Below are 12,789 nucleotides of genomic sequence, written 5' to 3'. Positions count from 1 at the left end.
AATAAGAGATGCACATTTCTGCACATCACAAAGAACCGGCTCAACCCTAAATCGGTTAAGAGTGATGCTGATGAGAAAAAGGGAGAGGTAAAAGGGAGGGGAGCAAAAGGGAGAAAGAACAGGGACAGAAATAGCATTTACGGAGCACATTTTACATCCTCAGAACACTATAGTGCTTCAGAAACAAAGAATAATTGTTTTGCAGCCAAATGTGTCCACAGCAATATCTCATAAAAACTGCAATCTGTTTTGGGCAGTGTTGGCTGAGGGATGACACTGGGGGAATTCCTTATTTTTCCCAAGTGGCCAGGACTGTGGAAAATCTTGGGGGCTGATTCCAAGGGGTGTCAATGTGGTAGTGTGCAATGCTTGGAGGGTTTTGGTTGTGTCATCAGGTCATTAGATATTGCTTTCTCATGCGGGGTAGTGGGTACTGAAAATACTTCCTGTGGAAGTTGTCATGCCAGCTAGCTGCTGGCAGTAGGTCAGGAACAGAAGTCTAATATCAATGAACATCAATTTACTTGCCTTAAAAGTTTAAAAATTACTAATTTGCATCTCTAATAATGTGGGAGTAGCCAGCATCTTAAATTGGTTTTGATCCATTTAAAAAAAAACATTGGCAAGGGTTTCACAGGACAATCAGTTGCAGAATGGAGGGCTATACAGTCAAATTTTAATACTAGTCAACTGACTGCACAGGTTATGGTGAAATAGGAATTAATTCAGACACTTGAAAAGGGTTTAAAACAGATAAGGTAGGCTATACGTACTTAAAAGTTGATAAGGCACCATAACCAGATGAGATGCATCTAAGGGTACGGAGGGAAGGAAGAATGGGAATTGTGGAGTTGCTGGCCAGAATTTTCCGATATTCCTTAGTCTCAGGGTAGTACCAGATTGGAGAATTGCAAATGTTACACCCTCATTCAGAAAAGGGTGTAAAGATAAGCCCAATAACTACAGGCCTGTCAGTTTAACCTGATGGTGGTGGGGAAACTTCTAGAAATGATAATTCTGGACAAAATTAATAGTCTCTTGAGCAAATCTGGGTTAATTAAGAAAAGCTAACACAGATTTGTTAAGAGGAGGAACAGAGAGGGTTGATGAGAGTAATGCTGTTGATGTGGTGTACATGGACTTCCAAAAGGCATTTGATAAAGTATCGCCTAACAGGCTTGTGAGCAAAGTCATAGGTCATGGAATAAAAGGGATAATTGCAACTTGGATACCAAATTGGCTGAGTGACAGAAAACAGCAAGTAGAAGTTAACTCATGTTTTTCAGACTGGAGGAAGGTTTGTGGTGGAGACCCCCAGGGGTCAGTGTTAGGACACTTGTTCTTCCTGATATATATTAATGACCTAGACCTTGGCGTACAAGGCACAATTTCAAAATTTGCAGATGATTCAAAATTTGGAAGTATTGTGAATCATGAGGAGGATAGCATCGAACTTCAAAAGGACACAGACAGACCGATGGAACGATTGGACATGTGGCAGATGAAATTTAATGCAGAGAAGTATGAAGCGATTCATTTTGGTGGGAAGAATGTGGAAAGATAGAATAAAGGGTACAATTCTAAAGTGGTGCAGGGGCAGAGGGACCTGGGTGTATATGTGCAAAAATCATTGAAGGTGGCAAGAGCAGTTGAGAGAATGGGCAATAAAGCATACAGTATCCTGGGCTTTATTAAAAGGGGCACTGAGTAGAAAGGCAAGGAAGTTATGTTAAATAAAAACAGAAAGAGCTAGAAAAAGTCATATCTGAAAAGGAAGAATGTGCAGGGCTACAGGGTGGTGGTGAGAAATGGCACTAGATGGATTGCTCATTTGGAGAGCCAGCACAAACTCAATGAGTCAAAAGGCCTCCTTCTGTGCTGTAACAATTCTGCGATTTTGAGATTAAATTCATCCTGATAGCAGTAAAGAACTCTGCACAGAAAGGGAAAAAGGATAACAACATTAATAGCCTCATGATTAGGTCAAAGGAAGTGGATTCGGGTGACAAGTACAAAATGGATAGCAAGCTGACAAAACACAGGAACAGAGAGGAGGAGTTAAGGTTAGACTGGCAAAAGGTGGGAAGATGTATTTCACAGGGGCTGGTGCTGAGACCACTGTTTATCATTGATGTAAATTATAAACAAGGCACAGAAATTAGAAGTACAATTTCAAGATTTGTGGACAACACCAAATTTGGGGTATAGTTAACACTGAGAAAGAATGCACCAAAATACAATAAAACATTAGCAAACTTGCTGAATGGGTGTGGAGTTGACAAATTAATTTCAGTATAAGTAAGTATGATGTGGTGCATTTAGGTAACAAGATTGAGGCTCATACTGCTTGGATAATTAAAGTCTAAATGCAGTAGAAGAACAAAGGGATCCCAGGCTACATACACGTAAACCACTAAAAGGTTGAATGCACATCAATCCAAACAGGAAAAAAAGCAAACCAAACACTTAGGGTTCATTTCTGGAGCAATATAATTGAAAAGCAGGGAAGTGATGTAAACCTTTTAACATTGTATCGAACCTTAGTTAGAATACACGGAGTATTATGCGCTGTCCCGGCCTCCATCTTAAAAAAAGGATATAAAGGCAGCAGTGAAGGTGCAAAAAAAAAATGTATTTTAGGATGATTCGGCAACTGAGAACATAACCTATCAGGAAAGGCTCAACAGGCTGGAGCTCTTTTTTCCAGAAATGAAAAGGCCAAGGGGTGACCTAATGGACGTTTTTAAGATCATGAAAGGTTTGATAGGGTCATAAATATAAAATGGCCACTAATAATTCCAGTAACACCCAAAGAGTGGCATAAAGTAGAACTGGCTTTCACAAGGAATAATTAAGGTGACTGGCACAAATAAAAACAGAAAATGCTGGAAGTACTTTGCAAGCCTGGCAGCATCTGTGGAATCAGAAACAGAGTTAATGTTTCAGGTTGATGACCTATCATCAGAACAAGTGAGTAGTTGGGAAGACCAATGCTGGGTTTACTGCGGGGATAGAGAGAAATTGAGAGAGCTGGAAATGCACAACAGGTCCTTCACTGTCGCTGGGTCAAAATCCTGGACTCCTTTCCTAACAGCACTGTGGATGTACCTACACCAAATAGACTGCAGTGGTTCATGGGGGCAGTTCACCATCATCTTCTCAACGGCAATTAGGGATGGGCAATAAATGCTGGTCTAGTCAACGACGCCCACATCCCCATGAACAAATATTTTAAAAATTCAGTCAGCACTTTCAGAAGTTACTGAGGGAGGATGTGAATGAGAGTAAATGAGAGGGTGTTTCCAATCTTTTCTTTCTTCATTTCTGTAGATTCTGGTAGTGGTGCAGATATTCAAGCAAATTATTGGGATTGTTCCCAACTCCAGGAAGCTGAATGACTAATTACAATCCAACAGGAGCAGTTTAGAGCCACAGCGTTCAAGTCTACGTACTCAGCAGGGAGATTTTAAAAAATGAAGCCAGCAGATTGGACATGATTTTCCCTTGGATAGATACCAGAATCCTGTAGATACCTCTGAATAAGCAATCTTTATGGCGCAGCCAAGATAAAAGCCTTCAAGGATTGGGGTTATCAGTAACAGTGGAGAATTTGGAGCTCCCTTTCACTGGAATGGTGCGGGGGTGGGAGGGAAGATTTTGGAATACCTAATAAAATATTCTCAAAATTATGAAGGGGATCAAATAAGATGAGCAGGAAGATGGAAAAACAATATAATCGGTTTACTGCAAGTTAAAGACCAGTTCAAAAAGTTACAAACTTTGACCTTATCTCTGCACAGGCTGTACCCACCTGTAAGAAGAACTGTAGCTTCTTGATCGGCTCCTTGATCTACTGGTTGACCGGGACCTTGTGCGGGAATGCGTTCTATCTCTTGAACTGGATCTGTAATGGCCACGTGAGGAACTTCGACTTCGAGACCTGCTATTGCTATCTCTGGATGGCGAGTCTTCTTCGCTCGAGGTTTCTTGGTTTCTCTGCCTTTGGTTCAACCTCGCTGTCCGCCGAACTTCGTCAAAGAGAGAGCCCGGCTTGACTTTATTTTTGCTTTTAATTTCTATTTTCAGTCCCTGGGGTTTGTTATCAGATTCAGTAGCCTCTACTTTAACCTCTGTATTAACTATGGGGCTGGCTGCTGGCACACTTGGTAATACTTTTAAAGGTTTCCATTTGTTACTGTCTGTTAGCTCATTTTCTGCTCTCGTACCACTTTCTGTTGTGCTCCCATTGAGGTCAGATGGTTGGACTGTCTCAGCACCATTTGGCTCTTTCTTATTCTGTCCAGCTTTCTCTGCTGTGGGGTCACTCTCTGATTTGATTCCTGAGCTTTTTGCTCCTTTGGAACCTCCAGCTTCAGAGGCAGATGCTTCTTTTTCACTGCTTTTCTGCATTGACGAGGAGGAAGTGCACTTCTCCGGGGTGGCGCACCTAATGTTTTGGTTTGGGGGCTTGGGTTTGTCTGCAACTCCTGGTGATTTTGCTACTGTGGCTTCAGCCTTTGCCGAATCGCTCTTCTTCTGTTTTGGCGGAGATTCTGCTTCCCATTTGAGGCCCGAGGCACTTGTCGGTGATTCATGCATCTCTGCACTCTCTTTGCCTGGATGGCTGACCTTTACTGGAGCAGCACAATTTACGACACTGTTTTCAGCATCATGCCTTCCCACATTGGGTAGCGTGTTCCTGACCTTTGATTTAACATCGCTTGCGCCAGGCCCGTCAGTTTTTGTCTCCTCTTCCTCCTCTTCCCCAAACTCCAGAGGAGGCTGCCAATGAAATTTCTCCTTTGTTTTTGGAACCTTTTTGACTTTTTTCTTCTCGCTTTTCTTTTTAAACTTGGTGCCCTTTGATTTTGACCTTTTCTTACTCTTAAGTTTGTGTTTCACCTTCTTCTTTCGCCTCTTCTCATTTTCCCTTGCCGAACCTGAAGAACTGCTGGCAACAGAGGACCTTCTGACTGATGGTTGTCTGCTGCTCGCTTCTGAGCTGGACGATGCAGAAGACTTGGCGCTGCACACCTCAGGTCTTGAATCCGGTCTTCTGCTCGATGTTTTCCCTTCAGTTTCACAGCCATCAGATTTCTGTACCACTTCTCCTTCCTCGGAGGTGGACCCAGACTGCACTTTGCTGCTTTTACTCTGTTCTGTTTCGGACTCAGTTTCAGATTTCGACTTCGCTTTCTTGTGAACTTTCTTTGTAGTTTCCTCGTCCTTGCTGTAAGACCCCGAGGAAGATTTCCTTTCAGTGGATTTGTTCCTTGCAGATTTCTTTCTTGGTCGTTGTACACGATCATTCGATGAACCATACTTTACATTTGAATGTTCCCTGGTAGAAATTTTGCTGGAACGTTCACATTTTCCTTCTGCTTTTTTGCTACTGTGGTTTTTTTTGAGAGATTCCGTCTGAGAGTTTGACACATTGTGTCTTTTTGATTCAGTTTTCCCCTTTTCTCTGTCGTACCTAACTGAGTCGCTCCCACTGGAGCAGTGTGAAGATAACAAAGCATGCTCCTTTTCATATTTTTTTCCAGTGGCACGTTCTTTATTTGCATGGTTAGTTGTAGAGATTGCCTGCTGATTTTTATCGTGTTTATTAGAAACAGAATTCTTCTTTCGAATTTTGCCGTACTTCTCTTCATTGCTGGCTACACACAGTTCTACAGATTCGTATGAATGACTGGATGATTTAGAGTAGGAGGATTCACGGTAGGGGGATTTAGTTGGTGACCATGACCTTGAACTAGACCGGCTCCTTGACCTGGAATACGACCGACTCCTTGACCTGGAACTAAACCCTCTGCTCCTTGAACTCTTTTGATAGTCTGAGGTTGAACTTCGATCGCTTTCACGGTCAGAGTTGTAATGCCGTCTAGTATCTGAACTGCGATGCTGTTTCCGTAAAGATGGAGACAGGTCATCCTCCCGTGAACATCTTGAATCCCTACTGCTCAATGTAGGTGTCGTTTCACTTAGTTTTGCCTGAGCTTCCTGTATCCGAACATAAGAGGGCTTCCACGGTTTTTGGCCTGGTCTCCATCTTGAAGGTGGAGGACTCTCACTTAAAGGAACTGCAGGAACAGCTTCGACTGTAGCAGTGAGTGTCACATTTTTTTCGTTTTCCTTGGCAGCTACTCTTGAAGTATCGAGTTTTGTTTGGTTTAGATTTTCAAAGTGTGTTCTGGTACTTCGCCTTCTTTCATGCCTGGATTTTGAGCTAGATCTAGACGTGGATCTACTTCTTGATGAATTAGAGCTTGAACTACATCTGGACCTGGACCTGGATCTGGACCTAGATCTTGTCCTGGATCTTGATCTGGACCCAGACCGGGATCTTGATCTGGACCTGGATCTTCCTTTGGATCGAGACCTAGACTTTGATCTCGAATAGGACCGAGAAGCTGTGCTGGCTGAAGACGACTGATGACTAGAAGACTCAGACCATGCACTTTCTGATGAGTGTCTTGAAGAGACCGATGAAGGAGATTTCTTTTCATGCTCAAGCGAAGACTTTGTCTTACAGCTTAATGAGCGTGCAGATTCTGGAGGTACAGGGGTTTCCTTTGTCTTATGTTTGTGCACTTTATGCCTTCTGGAATGCTTCAGCTTCTTGGATTTTTTCTTAGCTTTGATTTTCCTTCTTTCCTTTTTAGGTCTCTTACTGTGGCTGGATTTCCGTCTGCTGTGGTCATCTGAGTAATAACCATCATGTGACCAGGACCGAGACCATGGCGAAGCAGATCTGTCGCTCCACCGACGTGACTCTGACTTCAACCTACAGATTGGGAGAAATAAAGCTCAATTGATGATACAGCATCAACCTAGAGCCAATAAAGATAAAATTTCATCTCTTATTACTTAATTCTTAGCATAGAACCATTTTACTTGCAAACACCACCACCTTCAAGTTCCCTCCAAGTCACACACCAGCCTGACTTGGAACTATATTGCTGTTTCTTCACTGTCGCTGGGTCAAAGTTCTGGAACTCCCTCCCTCACAGCACTGTGGGTGGACCTACACCACATGGACTGCAGTGGTTCAAAGCAGCAGCTCACCACCACCTTCTCAAGGGAAATTAGGGATGGGCAATAAATGCTGGCTTAGCCAGCGATGCCCCCTATCCCATGAATGAATAAACTAAAAAAAGTTACATTCCCCAACAAATGGTTAGCCACCAAGAATGCAAGTGTGCAATTTCCCCCTCAGCTGTAATTTGTGATTCTAGGCGCAACACATTTCCAAACAGAGTGCCTTTTATGGGATTTGCTTAATCGGAGTTTATAAATCAGACAAATGCAGCTTGTAATTCCACAAATTCATAGTGTGATTTAATTAAAAATTAATATAATCATGTTTTAAGGACATAAGAAATAGGATCAGGAGCTGGCATATGGCCCCTTGAGCCTGGTCAACAGTTTAAAAGGTAATAAAGTAACATGACATGTATAAGGGTTACATAACAGAAGCATGTGCTCTGTAGCAAAGCAGAATACTACAAAGTACGCAACATGCAGATGACAGATTCGCTGTGACATTTTAACAGGGCTGATGAATGCTTCTCTGAACTACAGGTCCTCAGAAACACAAGTTCACTCGACGTTTTAAAAAAAAGTTTTTTTATATATATATATATATATATATATATATATTCTAAGTCTCATCTTAGAGTTCATACTTGTCTCCTTTAGTCCATTTCTCCAAGCTGGCAGCACGGTATGTTCTAACTCGCTGCATTTCTTCCTTCCAATGAGGTGGTGTTTCACTACTTTCCTCATCCAGTTCTGATTCTGAGTGTGACCTAGATTTTGAAGGAGTGCGATAGCGCTAAGCCAGAAAAAAAAGAATAAAAGTTACAAACGGAAAGAAATTTAATTTCTCAACCTTTTGGCTTGGAAGGACAATTGTGGACATTAGATTTGATTTCCACCCCCCCGCCGCCCATCCCTTAAATTCCTCTACCTGCTGCCCTGCTCGTCAGATTGGGTCCACACTACCCAACATAGAACACAGAAATCTCCAGCAGAGTACATTCCCTAATTTCCTTTCTTTAATTTGGAAAACTCAACACATACTGGCGCACAGCTGCAGGTAATTCTATAACACCTCATGTTAGCTAACTTAGCTGTACAACCCCAGTTGAGGATTGGCAGGCATGGGGTGAGGCAACACTGCTTGGCCAATGTTTACGGAGGGGCAATTCACAACATAAGTCCATGGACTGTCAGAACCTTGGCTGATTCTCCCTATCTTGAGACCAAGCCCACCTCCAAGTGCCCTGTTACCAAGCCAGCTGAGGCCAGCTAAATGTAGCATAAACTGAAGACTGAGCTCAATAAACTTCATGCCCTCAGTGCGGTACCAGATGGTGTGCTATGATGGCAGGCCCCTATGCTGCATTCAAACGTGCATCACAGGGTCACCACAGACAACCATGCTTTTTAACATTGGGTATTGGGCACTGGAAAGTAACCCAACAACTTAAGAATCCTCTGGCTAATCAACTTGAAAATTCTACTTAAGTAGCATTTCCATTTGCCTGATAGCCTGTGCCCTCTTATGCCATAGAGACATTGCACAATTATCTAGGTCCAGAGAAATTAGATTTGGAAGAGAAAAGGGATAAGGATTTGTGGTGATAGTGACTAAGTTTAACTGGCTAAAACCACTCAGCTTACTAGACTACGAAGCTCCCAAACATTTGCTTACAGGGCTGCCTGGTGCCAAGCCTCTAGTGATGGGCCAACTCTACTGGATGCCAGTAGACCCAGGCTGGCTTGTCCATCGTCAGTGTTCTGGAGTACCCGCTGGAATTGCTTGGCTCAATAATTGGAATATAAAATCTTCCACAGAGACTCAACTCCATGTCAACCTGCCATTGCAAGATTGAACCTAATTCAAGCCAAAAAAAAATGCTTGCCTCCTCCTCCACAAGGATAGTCAGTTGTTCATTAAAGAGACCCACACAATAAAAGTTACTGATGGCTCATTATCAAACAACACTTTGAGCCATCAGACATTGTCAATATTTTATGAAAGGATTATGAATAATACATGGTTCTCTTTTGATGTGTGCCTGTATTTCCATATAGGTATTTATAGGCAAAACATAATTTGAAACACAATAAAGATCAGCAATCTTTATGAAGGGAGAAAACATTGTTTGTTTTAACTCCAATATTGCAGCCAATGATGAATTAAAGGGCCTTCTTTTGTACGAGCACAAAATAAGCTCCATTTCTCTTTATAATAAGAGACATCTACATGTAGAACCCAAAGACCAAAGAGTAAGGCTCGACCAATGTTTGAAGGAGTAAAGCATCAGAAGATTAAAGAGTCATAGATAGATAAAAGTAAAAGTAAAAGTACCATTGTGCCTCTGCCTTTAATTTTACGGCCCGATTTTGACACCACTGGTTTCTGGTCATTATGAGTTGAGGGTGCTTCCTGAACTTTTCTGTAAGGGAAGAAAAAAAGGTGAAATTTTACTTTTAAAATGATGAAACAAATTGAATGAAAAATGTATACACTGCAATACCACACAATTCTTACATGTAAGTGATTAACAAGTCAAATTATATCCATGGGGATGGTGGCATAGTGGTATCGTCACTGGACTGGTAATCCAGAGATCCAGGGTAATGCTCTGGGGACTCGGGTTTGAATCCCACCACGGCAGATCGTAAAAACCCACCCGGTTCATTTTAGGGAAGGAAACCTGTCGTCCTCACCTGGTCTGGCCTACAAAAAAAAATCTTCAGCCAGAATGAGGTGTCAACCTACTGAAGCTACAATACAGGACTACTTGCATGCCAAACTGCATAAGCAGCAAGTGATAGGCACAACTAAGCAATTCCACAACCAACGGATCAGATCTAAGGTCTGCAGTCCTGCCACATCCAGTTGTGAATGGCATTGGACAATTAAACAATACACTGGAGGAGGAGGCTCCACAAATATCCCCATCCTCAATGATGGAGGAGCCCAGCATATCAGTGCAAAAGATAAGGCTGAAGCATTTGCTATAGTCTTCAGCCAGAAGTGCCGAGTGGATGATCCATCTCGGTCTCCTCTGGAGGTCCCCAGCATCACAGATGCCAGTCTTCAGCCAATTTGATTCACTCCACGGCTGAAGGCAGTGGATACTGCAAAGGCTATGGGCACCGACAATATTCCGGCAATTGCACTGAAGACTTGTGCTCCAGAACGTGCCGCACCCCAGTACAGCTACAAAACTGGCATCTACCCTGCAATGTAGAAAACTGCCCAGTTATGTCCTGTACATAAAAAGCAGGACAAACCAACCCGACCGTGAACTTATTGAATGGTGGAGCTGGCTGGAAGGCCCGAGTGGCCTACTCCTGCTCCTACGTTCGCATGAATGATGAGAGTGTTCATTGACACAGATTATATGTTTCTAATCTGAACATGGATATTTTATGTTTCCCCCTTGTGATCTCCAACATTCCGTGGTTGCAGGCCAAAACTTAATATGAACACTAATTAACCAAAATACTCCATAGACAGAATTATAGCTATTGTGATGTTCTCTTTAGTGCCAGTCCGTTAAAGTAACATAAATGCACATTTAAAATCACCCTCGATCCTAAACAAAACTGATATTGATACATAAATTGCTACAGATTGATGCCAGTTCATCCCATAAGAACATATGAAATAGGAGTTGACCTTTCAGCCCATCAGGCTTGCTCTACCATTCAATATCATGCCTGATCTGATTGGGGCCTTAACTCCACTTTCTTTCCTGTTCCCCATAACCCTGGACCACTCGGGTTTAAAAATCTATCCATCCCAGACTTGAATATATTCAATGACTCTGTCTCCACAGATCTCTGGGGTAAAGATCTCCAAAAATCCATGACCTTGTGAGAGAAGAAATTCCTCCTCATAACCCTAAACTCCCTTGTCAATCAAAAATTTGTCCAACTCAGCCCTGAATATAATCAAGACCTAGCCCCCACCAATTGCAAGGGAAGAGAATTAGAAACACTAGTGATCCTCAGAAGAAATTTCTACACATCTGTGTCTTAAATGAGACACCCCTTACTTTGAAACTGTGCCCCCTAGTTCTAGATATCCTCATTTGAAATATCCTCTCAGCATCTACCCTGTCAAGGCCCCTCAGAATCTTGTGTTTCAATCACCTCTCATTCTACTAAACTTCAATGAGGATAGGCCCAACCTACTTAACCTTTCCTCATAAGGCAAACCCCTCATCCCAGGAATCAGCCTAGTCAACCTTCAAGAAACTGCTTCTAATATAAATTTGCCCCTCTTAAGCAAGGTGACTAAAAATACAAAATATCCTAGGTGTGATCTCACCAATTTCCTACAAAGCTGTAGCAAGACTTCCATACTTAAATACTCCATCCTCCTTGCAATAAAGGGTAACATTCCATTTCCCTTCCTAACTACTTATTGTACCTGCATGCTAACTTTTTGTGATTCATGTAACAAGGAGACCCAGGTCCCGCAGTACCTCAGAAGTCTGCAGTCTCTCTCCATTTAAATAATACCCTGCTTTTCTATTCTTTCTGCCAAAGTGGACAACATCATATTTTCCCACATTATGCTTCATCTGCCAAATTTTTGCCCACTCACTTAACCTATCTATATCCCTTTGCAGATTCTTTGTATCCTCTTCAAAGCTTGCTTTCCTACTTATCTTCGTATCGTTAGCAAATTTGGTTATAATAAAGTCTCTCCTTATGTCCAAGTCATTACTCTAGATTGTAAATAGGTAAAGCCCCAGCACTGATCCCTGCAGCACTCCGTTAGTTATAGTGTGCCATCCTGAAAATGACCTATTTATCCTGAATTCTCTGCTTCCTGTTAGTTATCTAGTCCTCTATCTGTGCTAATTTATCACCCCCAACATCATAAGCTCTAATCTTGGTTAGTAACCTTTTATGTGGCATGTTATCCTTTTGGAAATCCAAATGCACATCTACTGGTTCCCCTTTAGCCCCCCTTCTTGTAACATTCTCAAAGAACTCTTATAAATTTGTCAAACACGGCTTCCCTTTCACAAAGCCATGGTGACTCTATCTGATTGCATTATAACTAAATGCCCTGCTACTACCTCTTTAATAATGGATTCTAGCATTTTCCTAATGACAGATGTCAAGCTGACTTGCATATTAGTTTCCTGCTTTCTGTCTCATATCTTTCATGACTAGAGGTGCTCCATTTGTGGTTTTCCAATCCGCCGGGGCCTTTCCAGCATCTAGAGAATTCCGGAAGATTATATCTGCAGCCACTTCTTTTAGAATCCTAGGGTGCAGGTATTAAATGTCAAAATTTCATTTGCCTTCCTAATTACTTTCTGTATATGCATGCTAACTATTTGTGATTCATGCACGAGGGTGTTTCCCCTTGTGGGGAAACCTAGAACTATGGGACATAGTTTCAAAATAAGGGGTCTCCTGCTTAAGACTGAGATGAAGAGGAATTTCTTTTCTCAGAGGACCTTTAATCTTCGGGATTTTTCTACTCTAGAAAGCAGTGGAGGCTGGCCCATTGAATATATTCAAGGTCGAGTTAGACATATTTTTCATCTGCAACATCAAGGGTTATGGGGAGCATGCAGAAAGGTGGAGGAAAGGACATGATCAGAGTAACCATTAGGGTAGAGCAGGTTCAAAGGGCCAAATCCTGCTCCTAATGTTCTTTTTCTATCAACCCAGTGAATCTTCTTGGAACTGTCTCCAATGCAAGTATATCCCTCCTTAAGTTAGGAGGCCCAAACTGCACAAAGT

General features: G+C 42.1%; 1 protein-coding gene across 8 annotated transcripts in view; it reads right to left on the bottom strand.

The window, feature by feature from the left end:
* nktr (natural killer cell triggering receptor) overlaps positions 1 to 12,789 on the bottom strand; it is a 210,631-nt gene that overhangs the window by 21,563 nt on the left and 176,279 nt on the right. For all 8 annotated transcript variants that reach the window (XM_078536562.1, XM_078536534.1, XM_078536546.1 and 5 more), the window contains 3 exons: positions 9,380 to 9,467; positions 7,689 to 7,837; positions 3,812 to 6,787 (listed from right to left, as the gene is read on the bottom strand). In XM_078536562.1, the coding sequence (XP_078392688.1) occupies positions 3,812 to 6,787; positions 7,689 to 7,837; positions 9,380 to 9,467 (3,213 nt within the window). The remainder of the gene's footprint in view (positions 1 to 3,811; positions 6,788 to 7,688; positions 7,838 to 9,379; positions 9,468 to 12,789) is intronic.

The sequence above is a fragment of the Cetorhinus maximus genome, chromosome 3 (assembly GCF_964194155.1).
Source record: "Cetorhinus maximus chromosome 3, sCetMax3.hap1.1, whole genome shotgun sequence".
Taxonomy (NCBI): Eukaryota; Metazoa; Chordata; class Chondrichthyes; order Lamniformes; family Cetorhinidae; genus Cetorhinus; species Cetorhinus maximus.
Note: the sequence above shows the minus strand (reverse complement) of the source record. Positions and strands in the feature narration are given on the sequence as shown.